This window comes from Platalea leucorodia (assembly GCF_965183815.1).
Source record: "Platalea leucorodia genome assembly, chromosome: 4".
Lineage (NCBI taxonomy): Eukaryota > Metazoa > Chordata > Aves > Pelecaniformes > Threskiornithidae > Platalea > Platalea leucorodia.
In genome coordinates, this window is record NC_138826.1 from 6,014,446 (window position 1) to 6,027,231 (window position 12,786).

Genomic DNA, 12,786 nt, shown 5'->3' on the forward strand with positions numbered 1-12,786 from the left:
TTTTTGTGAGAACTCTGTAATGCTACTGTGGAAAGCCATAAAATTTATTCCACTTTGTTTTGTAAAATAATAGGACTCATAACAATAAGTAGTAGTCTCTGCCCTTTTTATAATTACTGACATAAATTGGGTTAATTACAATAAGGTAAAAATTGGAAACGTGCCAAGAAAGATTGAGCTATTTACTAAATTTGTACCAGGCCTGATTAGGGACTTGATTTTTCTGCTACGGTGAATGTATTTCAGCCCTAATGCTTAGATATAGCCTATATTCCACCATGCTTTTGCTCTGAAAATCTTGTTGCTGCAGAGAGGGTGGTAAGAACTTCATATGCTTACTTACTCTTTGTTTAAAATTATGAATTTTTTTTAATACAATCATTACATCATGAAAAATCAAGAGCAAAATCATGATGGCTGCTTGCAGTTCAGTTCTGAATAGCAGTTAGCTCCCAGTTCATCTAATCTCTGTTTGGGTCAGAGTGCGGGGCTTGGTGTAGACTTGGCTTTGATGGCCTTCATCACTCCTGGAACTTTGTTTTTTTAACTGGGGGAGTCTGGGGAGGAAAGCTGATAAAGATGCATTAAGGACAGTTCTCGTTTCCACCACCTTAAGGTGTAAAGTCTGTCATGGGAATTGCTGTTGAATAGGAAGGAGATGGATTTATATTCATACTGCTAATAGTTTAATGGATTTTTATCCTCTTTTTCCTTGTTACTTGCCATAGGGGTTTGCCTACTCTGCCTTTATCTTCCCTGTCTCGTATTAGGTTTGTTCAGGCTTAGTGTACTATTCCAGAGGAGACACAGGATCTTCTCTGAAGCTTCTAGTAAATGTAAAAACTCAGTCTGATGCTGATGTCTGTTAATTTAGGTCCTGCTTTAGCACTAGTAAATTATCTTGTGTGTTCATGTGACTACCTGGCTAAGAAGGCCTTTCTATTCACAGTTAGTAGGCACTAAAGCTCTGTCACTTCAATCAAAAGCATTTTGTATTTGATCCCTGCAGGAAGTAAACTGAAGAATACTTTACACAAAATATATTTTGATGTAGATTAGAAGACTTTTTTTTTTTTTTAAAATACTGAATTTCTGTGGGAGGAGAATTATCTGAGTCACTTCTAAGAACAGAAGATACCAAGTAGGGTAAAATTGATCCAAGTTATTGAGAGGAAGGGTGGAAAATGCTATTTGAAAGACCTCAAACTTTTTCTTCTTCCTGTTTTTCAGACTTTTTAATGTATCACACAGACATTATGGAGCCAAGCAGTTCTTTAAGTAAAGGTAGAATGAAATTCTGTCCTATACACAGGGCTTTTTATCAGGGTAGTAACAAGTCTGCTTTGGGCTTTAAACTGGCAAACATCCAGGAATTTTTTTTCTCTAAAAATTAAATTTAGCTTTTAATCTGTGCAAGGTAATATATCTGTGTATGGTAGGTGAGCCTCCTTTTCAGGGAGAGTCCTGCACACTTTTGTGTTTGGAAAGTTTCTAGTTTAGGAAAAGTATTTAATTTTATATTTGGCTGAACACTTCATATTTAGAAACCTGCCTATATTTAAATCCAGAATCCAACAAAAATTTTTATGGGACATATTAACAACTTCTTTTTGGAATATATTCTTAGATTGTCGGCATTACAATATACTCTCTGCCTATATTAGCTGCTAGACTAGTTTAATATTAACCTTACTACATTAAAAGGCAATTTTAGGAACAGATTTAGAATTGTGATTATTTGAAAATAACACTAATGCGGAAAGTTATAAAACAGTTCACAATATTAACAAAAGTATGTGAACCGTGAAGCCGACTGTGGCTCAATGAGTGTGAAAGAAGGCCCTCTCTTGGTACCTATGCAATGTCTATACATCTTTTCATCAAGATTTTATGTGAGAAAGGGGAATAGATAACTTCCAGGACAGAGAATCCTTTGAATACTTGACACCAAAGATTTCTTTGAACTTCTAGGCACTCTCTGGTTAGTGCCACTTTGAGACCAGTGATAACTGGTGTTTCAGCGCCCTTCAAGATGGTGGGTTTTTCTGAATTTTGCCTTTCCCTCCTTACTTTCTCCTCCTTCTTCTGCATCTCTGATGGAGACTGCAGTAGCACCAATAACTGTGTCTTCATTAAAAAGAATTTATTTTGAGATTTTGCTGGGGAGAGTTCTGTGATGCATTTTGGTGATGCAGTACTGATTCCTGATTGAGGCAGTTAACTTCTGTTTGTTTTAATAAAAAGCAAGGTAGAAATTTCATAATGGAATAAACTTTTTCCAAGTCCCAGAGTTGGTGTTACCCCTGTGGTGATGAAACTTGCCTTTACTATGGAAGCATCGTCACAGCCTTTGGTGACGCTCTCATCGGCGAGTACAGGATTTGGTAAAGTAGAAGTATATTTGCTATCTATCTGCCAAATAAGTTAATATTCTAGGAACAGTTTTGAGTATCCCCTTGCTCCTGGAATTAAAACCAATTTAGCTTGCAAGTGAAAATGTTTCAAATGTTTTTACCTTGATGTAAAAGCTACAACTCTTCTCTGCATAGGCTTTTAAACTCTTGATTATCACCTTTTCTCTTAGTTTGTCTTGTATAAATTGAATTTCCCTTGGAAATCTTCTCAACCCTCTGAAAAACCTTTGGTCAGTTGCTACAGGATTCAGCTTCAAAACTGCCCTGGTTGTCTGCGCTTCAGAGTGCAGTCGAGTACTGATGTTACGCAAAGTTGTTGGCACCTAAGAATGTTTAAGTCAGCGTGTTTTTGAATTGGTGTCCTGAGGAAAAATATAGCAAATGATTTTCTAATTAAAGGTTGCTTCATAATACTTAAATACTGCTGTGGAAGAACTGATTTTTCAGTTTTTCTCTGTGGGAACACAAAACCTTATTAAGCTGCTATGTAAATGCACTCATCCACTGTTTTAGTGATATATGCACTCTTATCTTAAAAAGAGTTGTTGGAAAAAATCAGAAGAATTAGGGGGAACCTCAACAAATTATTAAGTGGTAAAGTATAGATAGCTTCTGAATGAGGTAAGACACAGTCATGAAAAATAGGTGTATCGCTGCCTATTGGAGAAGTTTATCCAAGGCTACTCTTGAATTAGCCAAGTCTCTGAACTGCTCATTTTTGGAAACTGTGAAAATGAGCAAGGGAAGAATCTGTTTTAGCATTTATCACGTTCTATGAATTTCTTCTGGCCCTTTATGGAAGTACTGTACATGGACCTTTATCTCGGGTCCAAGACGGTAGCTGCCATGTACTGTTCCCAATATAATACAGCTATTATTCAATAGCTTTTTTTTTTATTTCCCCCCCCCCTTAAAGTAGTGGAAGACTATAATCATGTTTAATATGAGAGTCTGTGTCTATAATATACAAAAAGTCACTAATGTAACCCATTGCGAGGATTTATTTAACATGTCTACAAGTTACCTGTTTGGGTTTTTATCTGCTGGGGTGGTGGTTATATCTATTTTGTGAAACAAGTCAAGCTATAATGAAAAAAATTGAAATCATGACAGCTTAGAAAAACTGAAAAAGGGAGACTGCTGTAATGAACAGGAGAGGAGAGAGTAGGCTGAGCATCCCTTCACTGAACAGGCGTTGTTTCCCCTGTATTACCAGTGAAAGATCGGTTGGAACACAAATTATAGAGCTGATCAGCAGATCAAGAGTACCATAATTATGCAAACAAATTGTATGTGTGGAGGTTGGTCCATCTTTTTTTCTTGATTTGTCATAAGAAATATAATAAATCATAATATAGCTTTGTTGTAATAATTCACGCACAGAGAAATGGATGAATATGGGTTTGGAACCTGTTTGTTTGGTTGGTTTTTAAATTGAGTAACTTTTAACAGCATTTGGTTATATTTCTGGGAGAAAATGCGTAGATTAGTGTATAGAAGGATGATCTGAGAATAAGACAGAAGAGTGAACTTTTTATGTGTCTTGTATAATCCCAAGAGGCAGAAATACGCTGATAATTGAATCAAGCGCTGGGGCCAGGCCGTGCTAGTGGAGGCAGCCTTCTCTGCAGATGTACTGCTGTCTGTTAGTCTGGTTTTACCTCAAGGAGCAGGCAAGACTCTGAGAGTGACCAGGTAGTATTTTATGCTGTAGCTTTGTAGAATTACAGTACAAAAATCTGAAAACAAGATAGAAGCAGGACAGAAAGAAACAAGATAGGAACAGTAACTAGCTCTGAGGGCATAGGCTGGCTCTTCAGATGAGAATATTGGATTTAAGGAAGCTTAGTAATAGCTCCGGCTTGTCTTCTGCTTTGCTAAGAGCAATCCATATCTGCAAACGTTTTAACTCTTGCTCAACAGCAAAAATACCTGTGTTTCTGTGTAAGAAATGCAGGGAGGGCTTTGCAGAATACAAGTCACCTGGAAGATGCTATGATCCAACTCTACCCCAGCTTCAGGATGATTAAGAAAGTACGTGGAAATATATATATAAATGTTTCAGAACATTTTGCCACCTGCACGTCTTTTGTGTTTTAGATGAAGTGTCAAAATGTATTCCTTGGTGTTTAAATGATAGATACAGATGTGGAACTGTGTAGCTCTGGAGGCAAAGATTTTAAATGAAATGAATACAGAGAAAACATTTCTTCTTGGCCCTTTAATCTCAAGAAGGAAATTTTTTGATCCCAGTGATGTAATCAATGGCTAATTTGGATGGGATATCTCTAGCAGTTCTTCTTAAGGAAGTATCATCTCGCTAGAGGCATTGCATTTCTGACCCAATGTTGTCCTTTTTAAAATGCTTCTTGAAGTCAATTATAGAAGCCGTCAACGTACTTATAGACACATACACATATATCTCTCTAAAAGCTCTCAGCTACTTTAGTTCTTTAGCTGTATTCAGATCTTGTGCTAAAAAAATAATAGTGCCTATCATTCCAAACTGAGTTTTACATATAACAGATTGTCATGTAAAAATTTGAAATTAAGCATTTTTTTCTTCCTGCCTCTTCTCCACTGAACTTAATGATGGATCTGGGTGGTTTAAACCACTGATACAATACATCTAGTCCATTAATGTGATTTTTAGGCTTTAAGTCTTTTTACAGTAGTCTTTGTCTTTAAGAAACACAGCTGAAGTGTAACTGAAACAAGCTATGTGGCAGCTACACAAGTTAGAAAACATTTCCATAAAAGATCATAAAAATTCTACAGTAGTTTCCAGAAAGAGCAAGAGTGAACAGTTTATTGCTGTTTAGACCTTCTGAAGCAAACGTTTCATTTAACTTTTCATGAGTGTTTTATAATGACGAACTTGTAGAAAAATAGTACGAGTCTCCGTTCCCGCTGCAAAGCTAGCTGGACGCTCTCTTTGCTTTGTGCTTAACTAAATATTTGTCTTGGAAGAAAAGAATTTCACAACACACAAAAGATACACTGTTTGAAAAGGTGCAAAAAATTACTGAAATAGGTATAGTGGGGTTTTTTCTTTCCCAGTTTGTTTTTAATTGCCTCCCAGAAATCCACTTGAACTAATATAGAAAACTGAGCGAATAGTCTGGGAAATGCCAAGGAGCACGTTGCGGTCGGTTTGAAAGCTGCTATCAGCAGCCAGTTGCAAACTTTTAGGTCTCTCTAACCTAGTTTCCTCTTTCTTTTTTTATTTTCTAGTGAGAGAAGGCTTAAAAAATCAATAGCTTTTGTGGTTATTTTTAACCTTCTGTAGCTTGCAGCCATACGTTTCTACAACGCTCTCGAATTAGCTCTTTTAGCATTTCGGTTGGTGGCAGCACTAATCTGATGGCTGGCTCTCCGTGGTCGGCTGCTGCTGCGGCAGAACGTCTCACTGCAGTGAGCTGGCGCTTCAGATCTCTGATAACACCGACTTAAAGACTTACACCTAGCACTTCTGTATCAGCTGGATTCCTTCGGTTTCCTTGTGTGGCCCTTGTGACTGAGGTGCCATGGATTCATGGATTTTGTTCTTGAAATGCCTATAAGAGCCTAAGAATTTAGGCATCCAGACAATTAACCAACTTGTCCATAGTCATATCATTTCAGTTCAGATTCTTTTTGCATAATGTTCTTCCTGATTTTGACAGTTTTCTATATAAATCCATATAAAATAAAAAAAACTCCTCTACTGTAAGACTGACAGATCTCCATTATTTTGAGAGTAAGTTTCTTCTGAGCAGACAAAGCCGCAGTGACTTTTTTCACTCCATAAGGCAACTGAAATTGTAATTCTGAAATGTACGTTCTGTCCCATCAGCAATTATTTCTATTTCATTAGTCCGATTCTTGTACTGAAAACAACATTTGAAGCATGCATTTAAACTTTAAATCCTCTCTTTGCTTAGGTACTATGTTTTGAAGGCTCTTTCTTCACCGTTGGGTCTGTAGATATCTCTGAAACTGTATTTTGTTAGCATTCCTATGTTTTTGTAAGTCACTGTTGAAAATGCTAAATTGAGCCAGCCCTAGACTAAGTCTTTGATTCCTCTGCTAACTTAGCTCTAGTGTATTGACCACTTCAAGGACAGCAGGATAGCTTGGCACCATCTTTCCTTGTAAACATGCTGCGTTTTGTCCCATTTTACCGATTTTTACATGAAGTTACAGAATTTTGTTCATTTTCCAGCCTAATTTCAATCTGTTTTCCTAGATAGCTTCTTTTTATTGTTGTTTTGGGTTTTTTTGGGTGTGTGTGTGGTCATTTAATAGCTTCTTCTAATCTTACTGAAAGTTTTACTTTTTTTTTTATTGTTTATTTTTACAAGGATGCTAGCTCTTTATTTCCCTGCGTATGTAAGATACCTAACAATTGCCCTACTTGAGGAGGAAAAACTCTTCATAAAATGAATATATGGGGAAGGTGCCAGGAGCCCTCTAGACAGAATGCCATCTTTTTATGGCTCGTTTCTGTTAGTGGGTACGCTAAGATTCGTTTGGCCACTCTTAGTTCCAAAGGTGGGGAAGCATTCGTTATGTTGGTCTTGGAAACAGGAGAGGGAAGAGAGGATAAGCTTGCTTGATACACATGAAGGTGATACACTGGAACTGTAGCTTGTTTGATTTGTCTTCTGTACGGAAACTCATTACATTATTTTTTATTTTATTATGAGCCTGGCACCTTTATGAAAAACAAAACCAAAAAACAACGAACGCTTTGGTTTATTTTAATCCCATTCAGAGATTAGATTTAAAAAAAAAAAAACAAAAACCCAAACTTGCCAATTCCCATATCCATTCCTCAGCCCTGCTTTACTCAAAGGAATACTCAGTTTTCCTTTACAGTGAATTGCAAATATGAGCAAACTCTAATACTGTCAAAGGGAAAATTATAAATGAACGCCCTTCTGTGATATCTTCCCACTGAAGATCTGAGATAATTTTACAGTTGCCGGTGATGACAGTTCAAAGCTGTTTTTTCCCGCGAAGGCTATGATGTCATTGTGTGACATCAGTAACCCTCACTTGCAGGAAGTTACTGAGCTACCGGGTGAAACCTGTTCTGATTTAGCATCCAAAGTATCTGAATGTCTTCCCCCCGCTTGGAAAAGGAAGCAGGTGTTAACACTCTAGTTGTATTATAGCTTTTTAAAGCTGTGCATGCACTTTCACTTGACCAAGTGGCTTTGGGTTGAATCAAACCTTCCTTTTATTTTTCTGCCTTTTCCCCCCGCTTTGATTTAATTCTCAGTGATGTATTCCTATCTTAGTTTTATTAATTATGTTTGAACTTATTTCATGTTGTTCTGTTGATTCTTTCTGGCAATTGTAATTAGTTTGCACGAAAGAAAGAATGCTGTGGATTTCACATATATAGTTTTTAAAAGACTAAAGTTTATGTAGTTCAGTTTGAAATTAAAATTAGAAAAACATGACTTTGTGAAAGGAATTTTGATTGTGCTTGTTTGACAGATTGAGTTATTTTACTTGCAATGCCACCTTTTAACTGTATTTCTTTCATGATTTGTTGAATCATTTTTGAATTGTGTTCATAATAATCTTACAGTATTAAATGAGTTTGTTAGTTTAGAAACTGAATCTTACTTTTACTTCAGTTTAGATAAATGTATAGATTAGATATATTCCTGGGTTATGATGAAAGTGCTGTGGATTTGGGGGTGGGAGGGGAGAGTAAGGGTTGAGAAGATAACAGCAGAGGTCAATGGATCTAAAATATTTATTAAATTCTCCATCTCTATGGGTCAATTAAATTCTTCCTTAAAAAACAAACAAACAAACAAAAAAAAACCAACCAAAACACAACAAACCCACAGCAGAAAATTGTTGGGTTTTGGGGTAATTGTTTCTTAATTGACTTCTAGAGAAGATTCACAGTCTTCTGAAATTTTCTAGGACTTGATTAAGAAAATTGTCTAACCTGAGAAATTTAGCAAGTATCAACAGGTGAAATAATATGTAATGAGACCTGCAATGATTTTTTTTTTTTTCCCCATGAGATTGTGATACAAATTCAAGTGCAGTTAAGAATTTTTTTCTAGCCAGCAGTATAGCTGGTTGTAACAGTATATACTCCCTAGCAAGCAGCTACACTCAGGTACACTTAAAAAGTCCCCCCTCACCCCCAAAGCCAAGGGATTGTATGGCAGAGCCTGGAGAATGGATAAAACTATTTGAAAAGTGTCGTTGGCTCGGTTTTCTCACCCATAGGGTTTAACTTGCACTATAAAGCTAAAGTTACAGATTAAGAACTATTGGGGGTCTTCTGACATGAAAATTAATAACACATGGTTTATTTTCTCTGAAGCCTGCACATTCTAAAATCGCTGGCTGTAAGGACTGATGCACTCGGAGTGTAGGAATTTGTAACTCTGTTCTGTTTTTATGGGAACATAATTCAAATTTAGAATTACTTTTTTTTTTTCTCTGTAACTATTACTTGGTTTTTTTTCTCTTGTTCTCTCTCCCTATCCACCAAATCAATAAAAATTCTAGAATTTAATTAAGATACCGCAGTCATTCGTTCTTCCAAACTCTGAGTAATTTAGAGTGGCGGTGACTAGATCTGAAATGGTTAATCATAGGAAATGCACAATCCCCTGTCTTCACCAGCACCTTATAGAAATTCAGTGTTCTTCTGTAAAGTCTGTGTCCAAAGGTTTACCATTCATCCATAGATCAGATACTGCTGGGTGTTTGAGGGGGAAAAGTCTGAAATACGACTTCTGCAAAGTCTTGCTTCTTTTAGCATCAACAGATGCACTCTCTTAGAGACACAGTCTTGGAGAAGGCTAAGGTTGTGTTCACTGTGAGCTACGGTGAGAACGGTCCAATTAATGTTTGCAGATCAAGATACATATACATCTGCCAGAGGCTGTGTTTTTATTTCTAGTGTCTGCTTTATAGCGCCTTCTGAAGAAAAGAGAAAGTTTGAATTACTTAGGCTGTATGTGGAACTCCGTCCTAAGTCAGCAACTTACAATATTGGCACTTTTTATTGTTGCCTGCCTTCCTCTCCTCCCCTTCCCTGGGAAAAATGGGATGAAGTAATCACCCCATTTTTTGTATTCCTCCTTAAATAGAATAATCTTCTTTAATTAATCTCAGAAATTCATAGAATTCTTGACAGCAATCAGGTTTTTGTAGGTGTCTCTATATATTCTTTTTATCAAATTCTTTATTAAAAGTTCCTGTTTACTATTACTTTGCAGTTTGCGAACTGCTGACTTGGTAAATCATCCAGCCATTACAAGAGGGGGAATTAAACTGTGTAACACATACTAGCTTCTTAACAAAGGAGTGTGGGGGGGTTAAATGCATACCAGAACTTTGTAACATGTTTAATGTGGAATCCACCAAGAAGGAAGTATTTGTATCAAATAAGTAAATGATGGTAAATAAATACCTATTATATGTTATTACTCTTAGAATCTTGAACAAGCTCCAGATCATTAAAACCTTGCCTTTTTGATTGATTATCTGCAGCACATAATTTTGTATTGAGTAAAGAATTGAGTTTTGAAAATGCTTGCACTTTCAGGAAGTTGATTTTTTTTTTTTCCTTCTTCCTCTTCTTCAGCCTTAAAACAGGCTTGCTTATGATTTTGAATGTAAATAGACTTAATCAATTTATATGAAGAGGTATGAGGGCCCTAACCCCCTTGCTTTAGTGATGGGGCAAGTACCAATGGAACGGTGGGAAAAGACTCCCTGTTGCAGGCAGTCACAGAGCAGGGTAATGTGTAATTTAGAATTAAAGACACCAGAAGCAGACCTGTATTGCAAGGTGATAATTCTCTTGCATCACAATTTTTAAAAATCTTCTTCTATTTTATAGAAAGGAAGTACTTTGGATGATTGATTATTATATCTATTTGTACTTCTAAACAAAATAGAAAGTGGGAGGTGGTTTATGGAAATTTGGTTTTAACTCTTAGAATCTGATGGTGTTTCTCAAATATATGGTTTTGAAAGAGCATATTTGTCTGACTGTTAATGTATCCTGAAGAATTGCTAATATTTTTCTCGGTTTTCTGCTTTGCATATTTGGACTGTCTTCTTGGGCACATGTTTCTGATGAATCTACCTCGATGCAGTTCACACGATTCCTCTGTGATTCTCCTCTGGAGGTATGTATTTGTTGTAGATGCAAGTTTTGAAAGGAATGTCTTCTTTCCCCTTCGCTCTCTGTAGACAGCAAACCATTATGGTATAGGTGGTATAGATGGGTGTCACAGTACTTGTATCATCACCGACTGGTAAGGAAGATAGCACTGTGCTTTCAAAGGAGTCTGAGGACTCCTTTGCTGGATAATAAGCTACCACTGAATTTCATATCACTACATTAAGAAACAGTAGCAGAAAATGCTGTGTCTTTTCTGTTCTTGATTTATTTCTATGAAAGAAAAAAAACATATTACTAATCTTACTGAACTGGTATTTGACTGCAATCTGAGTTAAAAGTTCAGGAGAGATGCTCTTGCTTCATTTCATGTAAGCAAACTGCTGCAGATTTCTTGCACTGTCTTTCTTGTTAGTCTTAAAGAGTTAAGTACTGCGTGACTGTAATGAAATTGTCAGGTTATAGTAATTACGCTAGTAATTTGATATGTCGCAGTTTGAATGAATCCATGTGTGGAGAGTTTGTTGCTGTTCTCTGCTGAGCCCACTGGCCCTTACATTCCTGAAAGCTGAAGAGTAATAGAGCTCATTAGACTTTATAGGAAAAAGGCTTTTATCACCTCGTCAACTCAGGCAGCAGACTGCCATTATATTCTTAATTTTGTATGGCTACGTAGATGTTGATGCACACTTCCCTGCCAGGTTTATACCAGTATTGTTTCTTACAGACACTTTTTATTGACATTTTGAAGCTTGAATTAAATTTTGTGTGGCACCACTACAGATGTCTTCAATTAGATGAAGTTAAATAAAAGGGGTTATGTATCAGAGGCCAAGGGATTCTTGAAATTCTTTATTCTGAAACAGTTGCCACAAGCAAATCTAGTAGCATGTAGCCTGTTTACTCTTTTGAACAAAAATAATTTAAAATCAAATTTAAACCTTACATGATTTCAATTTGTAATTTTTTGAATTTTTAATATTATTAGCAGCGAATAGCAGGAACCCAAGCTCTTCCTGTATTTTTATTTCCTCATTTTATTATTCTGTTTAGTTTCAGTTTTGGCTTTGGGCTCTGGCACAAAAAATGAATAGTTTAAAAAATGATGCAGACTGTAGTAGCAGAAAACTAGGCAATTTTCTAGCAGTAAACAGGATAATGTATAGAGAACTGTTTGGGGTTTATTATTCATCCTTTTGTCATGGAAGCTGCATTTAAACATTTGCCATTTTATCACTTCGCACGTGCAAATGCCACCTTGTTTGGAGAGGTACGGTTATAACGGTTCAGTATAGGAGAACGGGACGGAGGAGTCGTAACCAAAACCCAGCGTGGCCTGGTACCACGCTGCGGCCCGAGCGAGAGCGTTTAGGGAAGAAGGGCACAGGGAAAACCTGAACTGCTCGGGGCGGGTTCCTAGGTTTGGGTGCTGAGGGAGTTGGGGGGTGTTCTGGGCCAGCGGTTGTATCGGCATCATTAACAGTCATCTCTGCGTTTGCCCTTCCCGAGCTGTTCCACGTCGCCTTGCTACAACCGTTGGAACGAGCCTCAGTACTCGGATGCGCCGTGGCGTTACGCAGTCGCGTGATGATTTGTTTTGGTTTTCTTGTTTTGTTTTCAAATCCTTCTCTAATTGCTCTTTAGTCTTTTTCCATTTTGACTGATGCTAAGCATTAAGTCAATGATTTTATAAAACTGCTCTCAAAAGCATCTTTTTGAGCAAATTGCTAATTTATACCCATTGTTTTAGATGTGTGTATAGCAATATTTTTTTCCTCATGCGTTTACGTTCCATGCGTTTATGAACATTTGATATTTCCTCTGCGTTTTTAATCACTCGGTATTGTGGGATTTTTCTGTAGTTGTTTACACTCAGCTCTTGTTTAACCATCCTGAATACTTTTAAATTTTCAGCTCAGTTTGCTGAACATTGTTCAGTCTTCAATGATTCACATCCCAGTATGGGGAACAGAATAGATCCAGCGCGATGGAAAGTGAGCTGCTTTCCATTATGTAAATGATCATTTCTTACTTCGTTTGCTTTTATCTGTATTGAGATGCTTTTGAATCCTAAAGAACTGAAAGGCGTTTGTGAATCTAGGTCTTTGCTCTTCGAAAAGCACATCAGCTTCTGCTCCACTTTGTTTATTGATATGTGTTAATTTTTAGGAGATGTAATAACAAATGACTCGGTCGCAGGTCTGTAATTCCCAGGAT

At 36.9% G+C, this 12,786-nt stretch overlaps 1 protein-coding gene across 4 annotated transcripts in view; it reads left to right on the forward strand.

The window, feature by feature from the left end:
- The window catches only part of ATE1 (arginyltransferase 1), an 85,640-nt gene that overhangs the window by 13,587 nt on the left and 59,267 nt on the right, over window positions 1-12,786 (forward strand). For all 4 annotated transcript variants that reach the window (XM_082309657.1, XM_082309656.1, XM_082309659.1 and 1 more), the window contains one exon: window positions 10,544-10,576. In XM_082309657.1, the coding sequence (XP_082165783.1) occupies window positions 10,544-10,576 (33 nt within the window). The remainder of the gene's footprint in view (window positions 1-10,543; window positions 10,577-12,786) is intronic.